Raw genomic sequence first — 15915 nt, 5'->3', positions numbered from 1 at the left:
CGGTCGGGAAGTGGCGAGCGCAGACGACTGTTTCCGACGGGCGCAGGCGGGGAAGGTCGGCGGCGGCGGGGAAGCAGTGGGGCCAACAGGGGTCAGGAAGGTGGGGTCGACGGTGTCAGAACAACTGGTGACGCTAGACCTGCGGCAGGCCAGGGGGCCCCATGGTACCCTACGTACCGTGGGGAAACCCCCCCCCCCCTCCCCTTAAAAAAAAAAAAAATGATTTTTGCTTTGTTTTAAAAACTTCACCTTTTTTATTTTTGTTGTGATTTTTGAATTTTTTTTCAAACAAAAAATCATTTGGCCTGCATGCCATAAAAAGGCATTTTTTTAATTGTTTTTGATTTTTTTCTTGAACTGTGTGTCAAGGTCATACGACCTGGTACTGGAGAAAAAAATACTCCCAGAGGCTCAGGAGCAAAAAATACTCCCAGAGGCTCAGGAGCAAAAAATGCTCAAGTTTTATATGACCATAGGGTTTTTTGGGTCTTCTGAGCACGATGGTGAGGTCCGTTTAGGCCTAAAGTGCTAAGAAAAAAGGCCTCTCCCTAGGTGCATAAAAAACTTCCTGAAACCCCAGATCTGCTTCCAATGCCAAAAAACTCAAAACAAGAACAGGTAGCTACAGATCTACAGCTTTGATACCATGTGAGAGTTGAGAAATACAACACCAGAGGAGACTAAATGATCTCTGCAAGTTGAATAACCTATTACAAGGACAAGCAAGGAAGCAATAACAGAAAAACAAATACACAGAAAATATACTTAAAAGATGAGAGCTCAATATTCACAAAATGTGTAATGTGATAATGCATAATCTTAGATACAAAGAAAATAATTAACCTCTAATAGGTCAAGAAACCCTAAAAAGGAAAACCTAGGTTTGCACATAATAATTAATAAAAGAATTATTTATTATGCACCTAAAGTTAGCTTAAGTGTGGAAGAGATAAAGGGAACTTAAATAATTAAACAAATGTTGTTTAATTAATCAAGTAAAGACCCCAAATACTCTAATAAAGCATACTTCTCAACTTGTTGAAGGGTGATTTAAGTGTATCTTGCTTGAAAGATAGAAAAAATTTCTCAAGAACACTTGTAGCTAAGGATATAAGATCTTTGTCCTCAATGTGGGACTTCAATAAGTCTTCACTCGATTTAGCTTGGGAAATTGTCACAAATTTGAGTGCTTGGACAGGAGATAAGGAATTAAGATTTATAGTTCCTTGGATGAGATTTTTGTTGCTTATTATTTGCTTGCCCTTTTTCAGATTCCATAGTGTCTCTTGTCATTAGAACCTGTTCATCCTTGTCTTCATCCTTCTCCTTCTCTTCCATCTTTGTATCCTCTCCCTTCTCATTACCAACCTCCTCAACTTTCTTCTCTAATTCAACAGTCATGACTAAAGGATTTTGGGCTGCTTCACCTGAGTCTACAATATTCTGACTGTCATCAATATCATCTGCAACAGTAACTTGTTCATTTGTCTGTTCATCTGGTTTTGCAGTTTTTGGCCCATCTCCTATGGGTGGCATTTCAAGGACTTTCGGAATAGACTTTTGAACAATTTCTTGAGATTTCTCAGGAACTACATCATACTCATACTTTTTAAGTATTTCCCTCAAAATTTCCTGTGTCTCCTTGTGTACATCCTCATTCTTCCCAATCATTATTTTGTTTACTTTGGTTTTGCTTCTAAATCTTTCTTTATTTTCTTTAAGAATTTTGTCAACTTTTGTCTTGGCAATTACCCGACAGAGTTGCACTAGCTCATATTCCCTTATTCTCTCCTTTTCTATTCTAGCAGTTTCTTTTCTCAAATCCAAAATATCATAAATTTTTTTAGGAACTTCAGATGCAATTTCTATAAGTGCCCTGCTATACTTATTCAAATATACAATTGTAGCCTCTTCTAGTGATCTCTTCCCTTTCTCATCCAATCGATCATAAAATTGAGAAAGAAATTTGAGATTACCTTGTTCTGTTATTGTTTCCTTCACTTGCTTAAGAGTTATGTCGGATTGTTCAACTTCAACTCTTGGCTTCTTGCTACGCTGACTTTCTCCGGATGGTTGCATCTTGACAACCCTGGCAGTAGTAGCACTCTTCTTGACCTCTCTCACTGCTTCATCTGATTTAGTCTCCACTTCCGCAATGGTTGCCACATAAAATCTTCTTGGTTTCCCTTTTTTCCTCTTCTTAGCTCCACTGGATGGTTTGGATTGAGGCTTTGGTGGTGGGATAGGCTTTTGAGCACCAGAGGAAGGTGTTGATTTCCTTGTTTGCCTTGGCTTTGGTGAAAGAGTTTCCGGTTTGGTCTTCATTGGTTTGACCATATCTTCATCTTTCAAGATGTTCCTCTCTCTAGCTCTTTGAATCACCTCCTTTGCAATTCCCATATCCTCTACTAGTTGCTCCACTTCCTTCCTCACTCTTCTCTACATTCCAAGTTTGGTGAATTGGGAGTGTAGGCTCAATATTTTCTCCTTATATGTCCCAAATCTTTCCTCTGATTTGTTCGCCAGTTTTCTCAAAAGGTGTTGAGCATACACATTAAGAGTATCACCATCAACCCCATACCCCATGTACATGATCCATGTTTTCCTAGGTTCAACAACCACCATTAAGCATTGATCGGTGTCCACCATGAAGAATATGGAGTCTTCATACTTTTCCACAATTTCCTTAAGGATCCTTTCCCTGCTCTACGTCATGCCTTGGAAGGTTTTGAAGTATCCCCACATAATAGCGTTCTGGGCTTGTGTATCTCCTAAACCTTCTAGAGCTTCCTTTATTTGCACTGCCATTGGCCTATCATAGGCCCATTGAACTTTGCCTAAACCGGGGACCTCATTCATGAAATAGAAGTAGAGGCAGATAATCAGGCTACCAAATTTAAATACATGCTTTTTGTCTTGCTTTATCTTCTCCAGATTGTTCATGAGCTCACTCTGGAGCACCCCACATAGATCATACAACTTGTCTTCTTTGAGAATTTGATAGGCAACATAAATGGCCATACCGGATACTAAGTTGTCTTTGTTGGATTGGTAGACCTTGTAGCTCATCACCATGGATGCAAACCTGACATCATATTCAATAATGTCAATGATTGTCATCGATCTCCCATCATGTTTGGAACTAGTTGCCTCTATCATGGTCTAGTTCTTTACATTCCTTAGGCTAGGAACTTCACTGGTTGCATTCAAGCATGTTATGGTTTTGATTGTTGGCGTTGTGATCTTGGGCAACTTGTCAAGCCATATGAATTCACCATGAACTTTTCTTAGAATGTATCTAACCCATTCAGGTTAGTCAAAAACTAGAAAGTTCACGAATTGAATGAAACCCTTGTCCTGGAGAGATTTGAATTTGGGTTTTAGGTTTTCCATGCCATCTATCATGTGCTCTATATAAAGTTTCATCATTTGAGCATTCTCGAGCTCTTCAATGTTGTAATGGATTTAGTCCCTATTATCTTCAACATGCAAAACACCATACGAAACAGATGAAAATGCTCCTTTCAGATAATCTTCCATCGATTTATATGGATGTTTCTTAAACTTGGGTCTTGCCCTATTAGTTATGTCAACAACCAATGGAGTCACCACACCAATTGATGCCATTGTCGAATTTTAGGTTATAAATAGAGAAAGTTTTTGAATTCTGAAAATACCTTTTAGTCTGCAATCAGATGTAATAAATGTTTGGTGAATCTCTTCAAAGATCTGGGTTCACTGTACAGTCTTCTTCACCAAGCTCTCCAGCTCTTTCGCTTCGAACACAATGTGAGAAATGAGAGTTAAATCACCCTTTCTATCCACTGCATACCTAAATTTTTGTTATAATAAATGCTCAATCCTAACTCTTCCAGATGCTTTGTATCTCATGAATATTATTCCAGAGTCTCAAATTGGTATGAAGTCTTTCGAAGATCCTTCAAGATCGACTACACAATCATTCACAATCATTTGCAACCTGACACAACTAGTTACAAATCTTAGATAGGGGGTTTTTAGAATTTGCATGAAAATTTTCCCCCTAATGCCAAGTACCTTAGTTACCAGATAAGGTTCCAACACTAGAATCAGGTGCGGACCCATTCACTACATCTGAATCGGCCTTTTTGACCCATTTCTTCTTGTACTGCTCTCTAATCTCTTCAACCTTCACTTTTCCCTTATCATCTGACTTGTTCTTATCTGTCAGAGCATTCTTGTTCATATTCTTGCTTCTGCAGAATTTTGCAATGTGACTGGATTTGTTGTAAGTATAGCAAACAATTTTATTTCTTTGATTAGGCCTATAATTACCTTGATTTCCCCTTGACCTACATTGATTAGCAATGTGTCCAAATCTTCCACAGGAATAACATCTAATATTTCTCCCATTTGCCATACGTTTGCATTCATTTGACTTATGACCATACTTATTGCAATGGAAACATTGTCCGGAGAATGATGACTTATTCTGATTTTCCCTATTTCTGCATTGACTTTCCATATTGAAAACAAAGCATTTACCATTGAATTTATAAGCATTAGGTTGTCTTACCGAAGATTTCTTGTTCTTTTGATGATGAGGTTTAACATTGCTTTGACCAGATCCAGAGATTTCTCCTTTCTCATACCCAAGTCCTCGCTTATCATCTCTACTCTTCTGACTTTATAGCATCTCATCTAGCTTAGCTTAGCTAACCTTGATTTTTTATTTGTACTCATTAGCAATGGTAAGTTCATCTCTCAGAATTATGATCCGCCTTTCAAGCTCTTGCTCATTATTCTTGGATTGTATCAATTCAAGCCTTAGCAGGTCATTTTCACAATTTAGTCTACAACATTCATCAGATCTATCCTTTAATGACTGAGTCAAACTTTCCTCATTCTTCTTCCTGTCTTCAATTTCCTTTGTCACCTTCATCACAATGGATTGCGTTTTATTCTTCAAGATTGCATTATCTCTAGCAAGTTTTTCATATTCATCTGTCTTGTCTTTTAAGGCTTGGTTATCAATGCTTTGGTCTTCTTTCTCCTTGAGTTTTTCCATAAGATCCTTTCTCTTTTCTCTGGAAGTGTTCACTTTTTCCTTCAATGACTCAATGAAGTATTCAACATCGCTTAGATATCTTCTTAGGCTATTTGCTTCTTTTATTGTTGTCTCTACATCTTCAAGTGCCATAGTGAGTTGTTTCCGTAAACTAGAGTCCATTGATTCACTATCCCAAATATTTCTCAAGCTATGAGGCTTCCTTCGAGGAAATAGGCTCTGATACCAATTGTTGGAATCAATGAACACTAAGAGGGTGGGGTGAATCAGTGTGATGCAATTTTTAATTTTTCTTGAACTGATTCTTAAACCACTTGATGTAAATGAATAAAAGTAAACTGCATAAATTTAATACAAACAAGCACAAAACCATAACACTGGAATTTTTACGTGGAAACCCGAAAAGGGAAAAACCACGGTGGGATTGACCACAATGTTAAAATATTGTGATCAGGAGTATAATAATATTACAAGGGAAATGCACATGCATTCAGGCACATTGCTTAGAGCTCACTGTTCAATTACAAGAGAGGGCTACAACCCCTAGAGGACTCACTGTCCTACAAATGTTTATAAATAACAAATTGAATTTTTGAACTGATGAATAGCAACTACAAATGCCAAAGTGCAGCTCCGGTTAAGCACAAAGTATCTTACTTCCACTATTTTGGCACACTGCTCTGTTCTATTGTTTTGTCATACACCGGAGCATAGATCCAAAGATAGCGCACGTGAAACTGTGCACAAATGCTCATACAATCTTCGCACACCAATATCGATTGCAAAAATGATCATATAGATTAGTCTTCTGCATCACTTGTTTTAGGTCACAAACATATCAGCTCCAAAAATATTTGCAAAACATGAAACGTATAAAAAGAGGTTGGCTCAATCCGATTACTAATGCACATGCAAACCAAAACAAATTGATTATATGATTCACATATGTCGGCTCAATAACCTTGAATTCGAAACCAATCATCAAAATCATCCCAAAGATTCTGCATAATACACTACACCACTAATCACCCAAATAACCCTATTCTTCTTGAAATGTCGGATGTCAAATCTTCAATCTTGCACAAGAATCAATACTGAAGGCTACAATTATGGACTAAGCTATTTCAATCATCCAATCAACTACCTCTTCCACCACAAAGAAAAATGTGCACCCAAAATTGAGTTCTACTCAATGTACTCTTACTCTGACGAACACTATGTTCCACCTTCTAGACTTAAGCAAAGTAGACTTCTAACTTCTGGTAGGATGATTTTGCATATTCTGGATGAAGCTTCTCATCTGAGTTTCCATCAATGACAACACCCAAACACTCCTTAAGCACTTATCACTTCCGGTACAGTGTCTCTTGCCAACACCATCATCTTCAAGGTCTTTTGGTATATTGGCCAAATTGAAATTGATTACTTGCTCTTTGGTAAGACAACAATAATCAACTTTTTTAATATCCTTTTTAGTCCTAAGAACATGGGTATAAGACCTTTCCAATTTTTTTTAATGCTCCTATAATCAAAATCATTTCAAGCCCTGAAAAATCTCATTGCGACCCTTCTCATTTCCTCATCCATGGCTCTAGCCTTGAAAACTGAATTGATTGAATACCTACCACTGGATAAAGAAAATTTGAAACCTGGCCTGTGTGAGATTGATTGCCTCTCATGAACATAAACCATTTGTGGTGCGAATTTTATTAGAACAATTTTATCAGATGGATACCTAGGGAGCATGAATGGTTGATCATTAAAACAACCAACCCTTAGGTAAGTGAAAGTAGGCAATTGGAGAAACATGCATCCATATTTGTTGACCATTTCCCAATCTTGGTCAGAAACTCTTTTGTCTTCAATACTTTTATCAAACAAACCAAAGAATGCATCATCGATTCTTCTAAAATGGTATTGACTTTGCTTCAAAGTCAATTGTGGGTAGTACTTCTAAACAAGAACTTATCTTCTATCCCCTTCTGTAGATAAACCTAGAAAATTCCTCATAGTTGTTGCAACATACACCAAGTATGAGGTCATGTAGAACTTCAGGGTAGTAGGAACCTTGGTGAGCTGGTCACAAAAAAGAATCACTTATTTGCCTACCCCAAAAGATCATCATATTGTTCTGCCTTATGACATGAATATACTGGTACATCCATGCATAATATGTATTTGAAGTGGGAAAATCTTTAATCCTGTGTAGGAGAGTGATTAGATCATTCACTTCCTCTATAAAATAACTCCTATGAATTGTGTTGGGCCACCTTGCAATAGTCGTCATAGGGGCTTTCAACTAGTTGTCATTATTATTCTTTCTATGCCTATCTGAATTATTCTCATAATATACTTCAGCTGATTCCAAATTGACTACCTACTAATTGAGAGATGAATATGTTGTTGAGCTGCTAAAGTGAAGTTTGTTGTTGTTGAGGTGAAGTTTGGTACTATTACGGCCCATTCGAGTGTTGCTTATAGAGTTGTTCCTAATGTTTTGAGTATATATAATAGTTTGAATATTGTATGTGGTTTTTTCTAGAGGAGATTTTCAAAGGGAGGCATCTATTCTAAAGTTTTGTGCAATTGTAAGAACTAAGATAATGCAGCCTTTGTTGAAGAACCACCATGGTGATGATGATTTCATTGGAGATGAAGAACTTATTCTATTTTGAAGAGGCCAATGCTTTGAAGATGGGAAAGAATGCACTAGAGAACCTATGCCCTATTAAGGTTATGAAACATACATGTGAGGATTGGTGTCCAATAGTTCAGGGGAGATCCAAAAATCTGCATGACTATACCAGCAGTTGGAAGCAACTTGAAGAAGTCTTATTGGTCTATGAACTATTTTTAAAGAATAGCTTTCTACATAATGCTTTTTCCAGTTTTATGTTGTTAGCTTGTTTGTACTATGTAGAAATATGTTACGAGTCTATCAAAATTCAATCATTCGATAAAAAGAAGTGTTAGAAAACATAATCAATCATAAAGGATTTTTTAGATCTTCAATTATCTGTTTAGTTTAGTTTAGTTCGCTGTCAAAACAGTTAGCTATATTATAAAGAGTTCATTGAGTTGCAGCATATATTTATATGTAACTTGATGAATAAAAAAACACATTGAATTCTTATTTTCTCTGGTTTTACTTCTGCTGTTCTACTTTATACTAGCCTACATCTCTGTGTTTAATACCAAGCTCACTGCCAAGATTGTTGCGACAGAAATTGTTATGATTGATGCACATTAGTTCCATCATTTCAAACACAGACAATGTTCTTGAGTGGATTATTGGTAACTTTTAGTGAAAGCAGTCTATTTGCACTATAACAAGGTTCCTGGTGTCAGACTCGTAGTAGTAAGGAGGAATCAGGGTTTACCCAGTTTCCGAATAAGTAATGTTTGGAGAGCTTGAGCATCCTATTGACTCGATGAGATCAAGATGTATATAACGCTACATTACCCAGATACTGTTGAGCTATTTGTTAGTCCGTTTCAATATATGCTGAGGGTACATAACATCGAACTTTATAGCTCTGCAAGCTGGAATTGGAGAAATAATTATGGGATAGAAGAAATACCCGTTTAAGAAATGGAAAGCTGCTTAGCCGGCACGAAATGTGAGGGATAAAAATCAATCCATTTCTTGGATATGCCGAGGAGAGTATCTCTTGATTGTTCTGTTCTCTTATCTTTGTTATTTTACTTGAGCTTTCTGGAATAATTCTACTGTATTGTGCCAATTTTAGGGCTATTACTGAATTACACGATGTGATCATTCATAGCCCACCTCATTTTTAGAGCACTGTGTATGCAGAACCCTTTCAAGGATGCTATACACGTCGTGTTTACTTCACATAATGCTACAAATCTTCAATTATTGCAGTCCTGCATCGCCAAGAATACTATAGGAAAGCTATTCTACTTTAATATCAATAACAGGGGATTTACAGATTTCACAAACACTCTTTTTCAGAATACACTTATCAACATGTATGGCAAATGCGGAAATTTGATGGATGCTCGCAAAGTTTTTGACCACATGATTGGACGAGATAGCTTCTCATGGAATACCGTAATTGCAGCATACCAGAGGCATGGCTTTCCTCAGGAGGCATTGACATTGTTTAGCCAAATGCAAGGAACGGTTATCCAATGCGATCAGTTCACTTTTGGCAGCATCCTCGCAGCCTGTGCCAAAATGGGAGCTTTAGAACAGGGAACAGAGATACATAAAGCAATAATTGAAAGTGGGCTTTTGTTAGATGTTATAGTTGGGACTGCATTGACAGACATGTATGTAAAATGTGGAAGTATGATGAAGGCACGCGAGTTGTTTGATAAAATGCCTCACCGGAATGTGGCGTCATGGAATGCAATGATTTCTGGATATGCACAAAATGGTGTTCTTGATGAAGCTGTAAGGCTTTTCAAAGAAATGCCTCAACAAAATGTTATCTCTTGGAATACCATGATTGCAGGATATGCACAAAATGGTTTTCTTGTGGAGGCTTTAAGGCTTTTCAAAGAAATGCCTCAACGAAATGTGGTTTCATGGATTGCAATCATAGCGGGATATGCTAAAAATGGGTTTTTAGAAATGGCTTTGGATGTTTTTAAGCAAATGCAATCGGTAAATGTAAAACCCAACCCAGCAACCTTTGCCATTGTCCTTCCAGTGTGCGCCAAGATGGGAGCTTTAAAACAGGGTATGGAGATCCATCAAAAAATTATTGAAAGCAGTTTCTTTTCCAATGTTATAATCAAGACTGCCCTAATGGACATGTATGCAAAATGTGGAAGTATCAAGAAGTCACGCAAACTATTTGACAAAATAAATCATCCAAATGTGATCTCCTGGACTGGAATAATTGCAGGATATGCACAAAATGGGTTTCTTGACGAGGCTCTAAGGCTTTTTATAGAGATGCCTCAAAGAGATGTGGTTGCATGGAATGCAATTATTGCTGGATATGCACAAAATGGGCTTGTTGAAGAAGCTTTGCAGAAATATGAAAAAATGCAAATGGCGGATGTAAATCCAAATGCAGCCACCTTTGCCAGCCTCCTCCCAGCGTGTGTGGAAATAGGAGCTTTAGAACAGGGAATGGAGATCCATCAAAGGATAATCAAAACTGGATTTTCATTGGATATTGTAGTTGTGACAACCCTTATAGACATGTATGCAAAATGTGGAAGCATACAGAAGGCACATGAACTATTTGACAAAATGCCTCAACGAAGTTTGGTTTCATGGAATGCGATGATTGCTGGATACACACAAAATGGTTTACTTGACAAAGCTTTAAGGACCTTTAAAGATATGCCTCAACGAAATGTGCTCTCATGGAATTTGATGATTGTAGGGTATGCACAAAATGGTTTTCTTGAGGAGGCTATAACGCTTTTCAAAGGAATGCCTCAAAAAGATGTGGTTTCATGGAGTGCAATCATTTCTGGACATGCACAGAATGGGTTTGTTCTAGAGGCCTTAGAGATTTTTAAGGAATCGCAACAGGCAGGTGTAGAGCCAAACTCAGCGATCTTTGCCAGCATCCTTCCAGCTTGCACCAAACTTGGAGCTTTGGAACACTGTAAGGAGGTCCATTTAAAAATAATCGAACATGGATTTTTGTCAGATGTTGTAGTTGTAAATGCGCTGATAGACATGTATGCAAAATGTGGAAACATACGGAAGGCGCGTGGGCTGTTTGACAAAACACATCAACCGAATGTGGTGTCATGGACTGTGATGGTTGCAGGATATGCAATGCATGGCTATAGCACACATGCTCTCAAACTCTTTGAATTAATGAAACAGTCTGGAACCAATCCTGATCATATAAGCTTTATTAGTGTTTTATTTGCATGCAGCCATGCAGGTCTAGTGGATGAGGGTTGTAAATACTTCAAATGCATGAGTGATTCTTATTGCATTATGCCTGCAATGGATCATTATGCATGCATAGTTGATCTTTTGGGCCGAGCTAACTACCTTGAGGAATCGCTGAACTTTATCATCAAAATGCCAATTAAACCTGATGTAGTTGTGTGGATGTGTTTGCTTGGCTCCTGTAGGTCACATAAAAGTATAGAGCTAGGAAAATTTACGGCTGCACTCCTTTCTGAGTTTGATCCTCGAAATGCTACACCTCATGTTCTTCTATCTAACATTAATGCAGAATTGGGAAGGTGGGGCGAGGTCCAAAAGATAAGAGAAATGGTGAAACATAGAGGAATTAAAAAGATACCCGGATGTAGTTGGATTGAAGTCCAAAACATGGTGCATACTTTCTGTGTAGGAGACACATCACAACCGCACGCACAGGAGACATATTCAAATTTGGGGGAATTGTCTTGGGAGACGAAGGCAACAGGATATTCTGGATAGAAGACGTATTGAACGATGAGGAGAAGGAATTATTCCTCTCACACCATGGTCAGAAGTGTGTAATTGCATTTGAGTTGTTTGAGTCATCCCATAGAACAACCATTTGGTTTGCCAAGGACTTTCCATTATGTGTGGACTGCCACACTGCGACCAAGTTATCACCAATATTGTTGCAACTTGCGAGAGACATTGTGAGAGATGAAAAATGGTTCCATCATTCCAAACATAGGAGATTTTCTTGCAGAGATTATTGGTGATACTACGGGATTTCACAATAACAAGGTGCATGGCGTCAGACTTGCAATCAAGAAAAGAAATGCTTTTTCCAGAAATCTTCATTTGTAAATGTTTGGAGAGCCAGACCACGCAGTTGTTGAAAACACAGTGCATGATACGCATCACTTCCTGGGTATGCATATGAATATTTGTTAAAGCTCTGTTTTATGATACCACGAAGGAGAAATGTAATTGAGCTTGTTTTGCAGGAAGCCTGTGCAGCTATGGAGGGCAAATCTGGAGGAGCAGAAGAATGAGAATATGCAAAATCAGAAAAATGCTCCAAGGAAATGAGGTGCTGCTTGAGCCGGCAAGAAACGTTACTAGGAGAGCATCTCGTGATGGTTTTTTGCTACTAGCTTGTTTCATTTATAATGGCTTTTTGTGTAGTTTAATTCTCCCATCTCGTGTCTATGTCACGCATACCATTTTAGCCTGAATAATACGTTCAATTCAGGGACAAACAACCTATGTTAAATCAACTACCAAAACATCGTATGTCAAAATATAGAATTCCTACCACTATAGAAGATGATAAGTACCAGTGCTTAACTTGGTACCTGGAAGATAAGTTCAAATTCCACAACCAATCCAAAGACCAACGAAGAGCTTCATTATTAGGAGGTCCACAAGCATTGAGAATCTTTATCAGCACCTGCAATTACCTTCTATAATCAACATTTGTACAACAGCGGCATCCTTTCTACCAATCGAATCCAAGATCCTGGGCATAGTGCCAAGTATCGCATTTTGTTTAACCTCGTCTTATACCTTTACCCATGCCCATGCTACAGGAATTTTCTTGAAATAGTGACTGTTTGTAAACTTCATTCCTACCCACATAAAGAGTGGTAGACCTACAATAAATTAAAAATTACGGACTTTAATTGTTCTATAATGCCGTATATTGATTAGTATTTGTAATACAGTCTCTGAAACCATTTTTCACACAAACATATAATACAGATTTTGTGTCATAGACCATTTGTCTCAATCAATCAATCTTTGTCTCAATAGCATTTGTATTACAGACTTTGAAACAATTTATATTACCTATATATGGCCTAATGTTAGTTTTTGTTAGACAGTCTTATGTGAATTGTGCACTGCTATTTGACGATTTTAAGTTATTTACAGTGTAAGTTTGGGTGGCAGTGCTCCACAGGAGTTTGGCAATGCCTCTAGTCTGTTGAGTCTTGTTATTTGCTTTGCTGAATCTATTATGTGATATCTACATTCTTGAACTTAATCTAATATAAAAATAGAATAATAGTTTTATTTTTGTAATGGGCGGCCATGTGTGGTATGTGAAACAAAGATGAGGTTTGTTCAATGTTATTAAGGAGGGTTTGAAGGGGACCTTATATAAGTAAATAGGCAATGCTTTTACGAGTCTAAAAGGACCATGGACTTTTAAGGGAAGCATATGATTGTTCAAATGGGTTCAAGTTCACTAACAAATTAATTAATTTGTGATCAGTATAATTTTTCTTTGGAAATTATATAGCTATAATCAATGATTATAGTTATAGTGATAGTCAATGATAAACAAAAGGAAGTGGTTGTCTTCATTGTCAATTTAAAATATGATAAAATTGTGAAGGATGAAGACTACCACAAAAAAAAAATTAGGGAAAAGGTTTGAAATACATACCAAGGCTAGATGGTCCCTAGTCAAGACTAAACTTTAAATGACAAAGCATGAATTGGATAAGTTCACCTTGAGTTGCTTATCTAGTAAACATGAACAATAAATTGATGTGTAAGATTGAAGCTTTGTTAATACAGAGGCAATCTTATTTCACTCTTACCATAAACATTGCATTGACTATTTTCTACCATTTGGTTCACCAATTGTCCCTAAACCCACACCTCTTATAATAATTAGCACCCACACACACTTAAACACTAACCCCTCTTAACTCCCAACCACTTTGTGACCTTGGATGTGTTAGATTATGTGAGAAGTGAGACCCAAGCCAAGATATGATGTCGGCCATAGATCACATGCAACTCCAAGCAACATATGCTCAAAGATAAAAAAAGTTGAATGCAGAGAAATCTGAAATGAGAGAAAAATAGACAAAGGAAGGTAATTTTGAGAAAACACTCAATACTCTCATTGAGTCACCACTAAACTAGTGAAGGTGAGAGTATAGTGCTCATTATATAAAAAATAATAGCATATACATCCAAGAGGTGCATTAACTCTCAACCCCCATAAAAAGTGGGAGGTTTTACCTACTTGGTAACCTCCTTACATGAAAACAAAAAGAGAGTTATAAAGGTGGCACATAAAGCTGAAAGAGTGTGAAAAATGCAACCACCCCATATCCCACTTAGGAAATGAAAAAAATAGTGGTTATGAGAGGTGACACAACAAGCCAAAAGAGGGTGTGTAATTCAACTACCCATGAGTAGGTGGGATTTACAAATCTAGTTGAAGTATTTTGCCATGTGTCCTCATATTAATTGCTCTTTATAACCTAAGCAAGCTTAAACAATATGTGTAGGGAAAAAAAACCCCTAACATAAGGAAAAATAAAAAAACTTCACGAACATCCCCCTAGTTGGGTGAAAAGATGGGTTCCGACAATTAAGACCATGTTAAGTACCCATGTACATAGAGATTCCCCCTAAGAGAAGAAGCCCCCCCATAAGAGGAATAACCCTCCTAAATAGAGAGAAAATGCCCCCTCCAAAAGTAGAGAGGGAAAATGAAGGACCAAGAAGCCCCTCTTGAAGTAGACACCTACTAAATCCCAATCAAAGCTCGCAAACGAAGAAACTTGCTTTTGATGGAGGGTTTGGTGAAGTTGTTCACAGTTTGCTCCAGTGTAAAATAACACTTAAGACCAATGATGCCTTCCTGAATCGACTCCCGAATGTAGTGCATATGTGTCTCAATGTGTTTCATCTTCTAGTGACGAACTAGATTTCTTGAGATCAATATGACATTTTTATTATCACAAAAGGTAATGGTAGGTGTAGACACTTAAGATCGTCTTGTGTCGACAAACGTCAATTCCACTAATTATTCCTATTTTTTATTTAAACAATTTTAATTATCTAATTAATCTAACTTTATTCCTCTAAACTAACATTCTTCATCTTTTCATAATCTCTTTAATTTTTTCATCATTTAATCATCCCCTTCTAATGTTAAATAAATAATTTTAATTTTTCACTTTAATCAAACAATCTTTATTGTTTAATTAAATTAAATTTATACTTTCTCATAAAATTAAATTATTTAAATTATTTATTCACTTTAATCAAACAATCTTTATTGTTTAATTAAATTCAATTTATACTTTCTCATAAAATTAAATAATTTCTTAAAATTATTTAATTATGTAATGATATCCTATTGATTAAATAAATTTTCTAAATTTATTTAGTCTCATTTAACCTTCATTTCAAATGAAGTTATTTTTTCTCGAAATTTAATTCAACTTCATTTCCCTCGGATTCCAATTTCATTTCATGTTTTAAAAAACCTAAATTGTCTCCAAATGAAATGAAAATTTATTTAGTCTCATTTAACCTTCATTTCAAATGAAGTTATTTTTTCTCGAAATTTAATTCAACTTCATTTCCCTTGGATTCCAATTTCATTTCATGTTTTAAAAAACCTAAATTGTCTCCAAATGACATTTCATTTCAAATTTCATATATCACATGTGAAAATTGCTAACTAACACTCACACTCATTTCTAACTACTGAGTTAGCAATCACTTTTTCTAACTAGTTACTCACTTCCCCTATTTTTGAAGTCACCTTTTTCTAACTACTTAGTCAATTTAGTTTCACTCTCAATTAAATCTCTTAATTGGTCAGTCAAGTGAGTTATTCTCCCAATTAGATTTAGTTATATTGAGTGTTTGTCTCTCACCAACATGTCTCATGGAATTTCAATTATTGGTCAATCTTGTTATTAGATCAATCTCAATCATCAATTCAAATTCCAAGAAATCTATAAATTTAGGTTGAATCTTCATTATCAATAACCACTATCTTTGTAATTCTTGTCCACCTATCTTATAGGTTTTCATGAAATGCAACTCAAAGAGTCATCACCCACACAAGGAGAAGAAGAACAATGGATGCCAAATGCATTGGATTCAACATGGGTTTATTTGCTTCATGATTTTGTGTTGTTTTGTTGATTTCATTTTGTATTCCTTCATTGCATTGCGA

General features: G+C 36.6%; 2 protein-coding genes across 2 annotated transcripts; one reads left to right on the top strand and one right to left on the bottom strand.

Annotated features, from left to right (window-relative positions):
• Positions 1-1209: 1209 nt before the first annotated feature.
• On the bottom strand, positions 1210-2400 carry LOC131873701 (uncharacterized). The gene has a single exon (XM_059216887.1). The coding sequence runs from the start codon at positions 2398-2400 to the stop codon at positions 1210-1212; it is 1191 nt and encodes a 396-aa protein (XP_059072870.1).
• A 5764-nt stretch (positions 2401-8164) lies between these two features.
• On the top strand, positions 8165-12181 carry LOC131058631 (pentatricopeptide repeat-containing protein At4g02750-like). Its single transcript, XM_057992371.2, has 2 exons — positions 8165-11847; positions 11924-12181. The coding sequence occupies exon 1, from the start codon at positions 8859-8861 to the stop codon at positions 11436-11438; it is 2580 nt and encodes an 859-aa protein (XP_057848354.2). The 5' UTR covers positions 8165-8858; the 3' UTR covers positions 11439-11847; positions 11924-12181.
• The last annotated feature ends 3734 nt before the right edge of the window (positions 12182-15915 follow it).

This window comes from Cryptomeria japonica, chromosome 2, assembly GCF_030272615.1.
Source record: "Cryptomeria japonica chromosome 2, Sugi_1.0, whole genome shotgun sequence".
Classification (NCBI taxonomy): Eukaryota; Viridiplantae; Streptophyta; class Pinopsida; order Cupressales; family Cupressaceae; genus Cryptomeria; species Cryptomeria japonica.
This window is presented reverse-complemented; position numbering and strand designations above follow the sequence as displayed.

Bases quoted from the DNA above. Each gene is read 5' to 3' on its own strand.
- LOC131873701 (XM_059216887.1), bottom strand. From the start codon at position 2,400: ATGGGAATTGCAAAGGAGGTGATTCAAAGAGCTAGAGAGAGGAACATC.
- LOC131058631 (XM_057992371.2), top strand. From the start codon at position 8,859: ATGCAGAACCCTTTCAAGGATGCTATACACGTCGTGTTTACTTCACAT.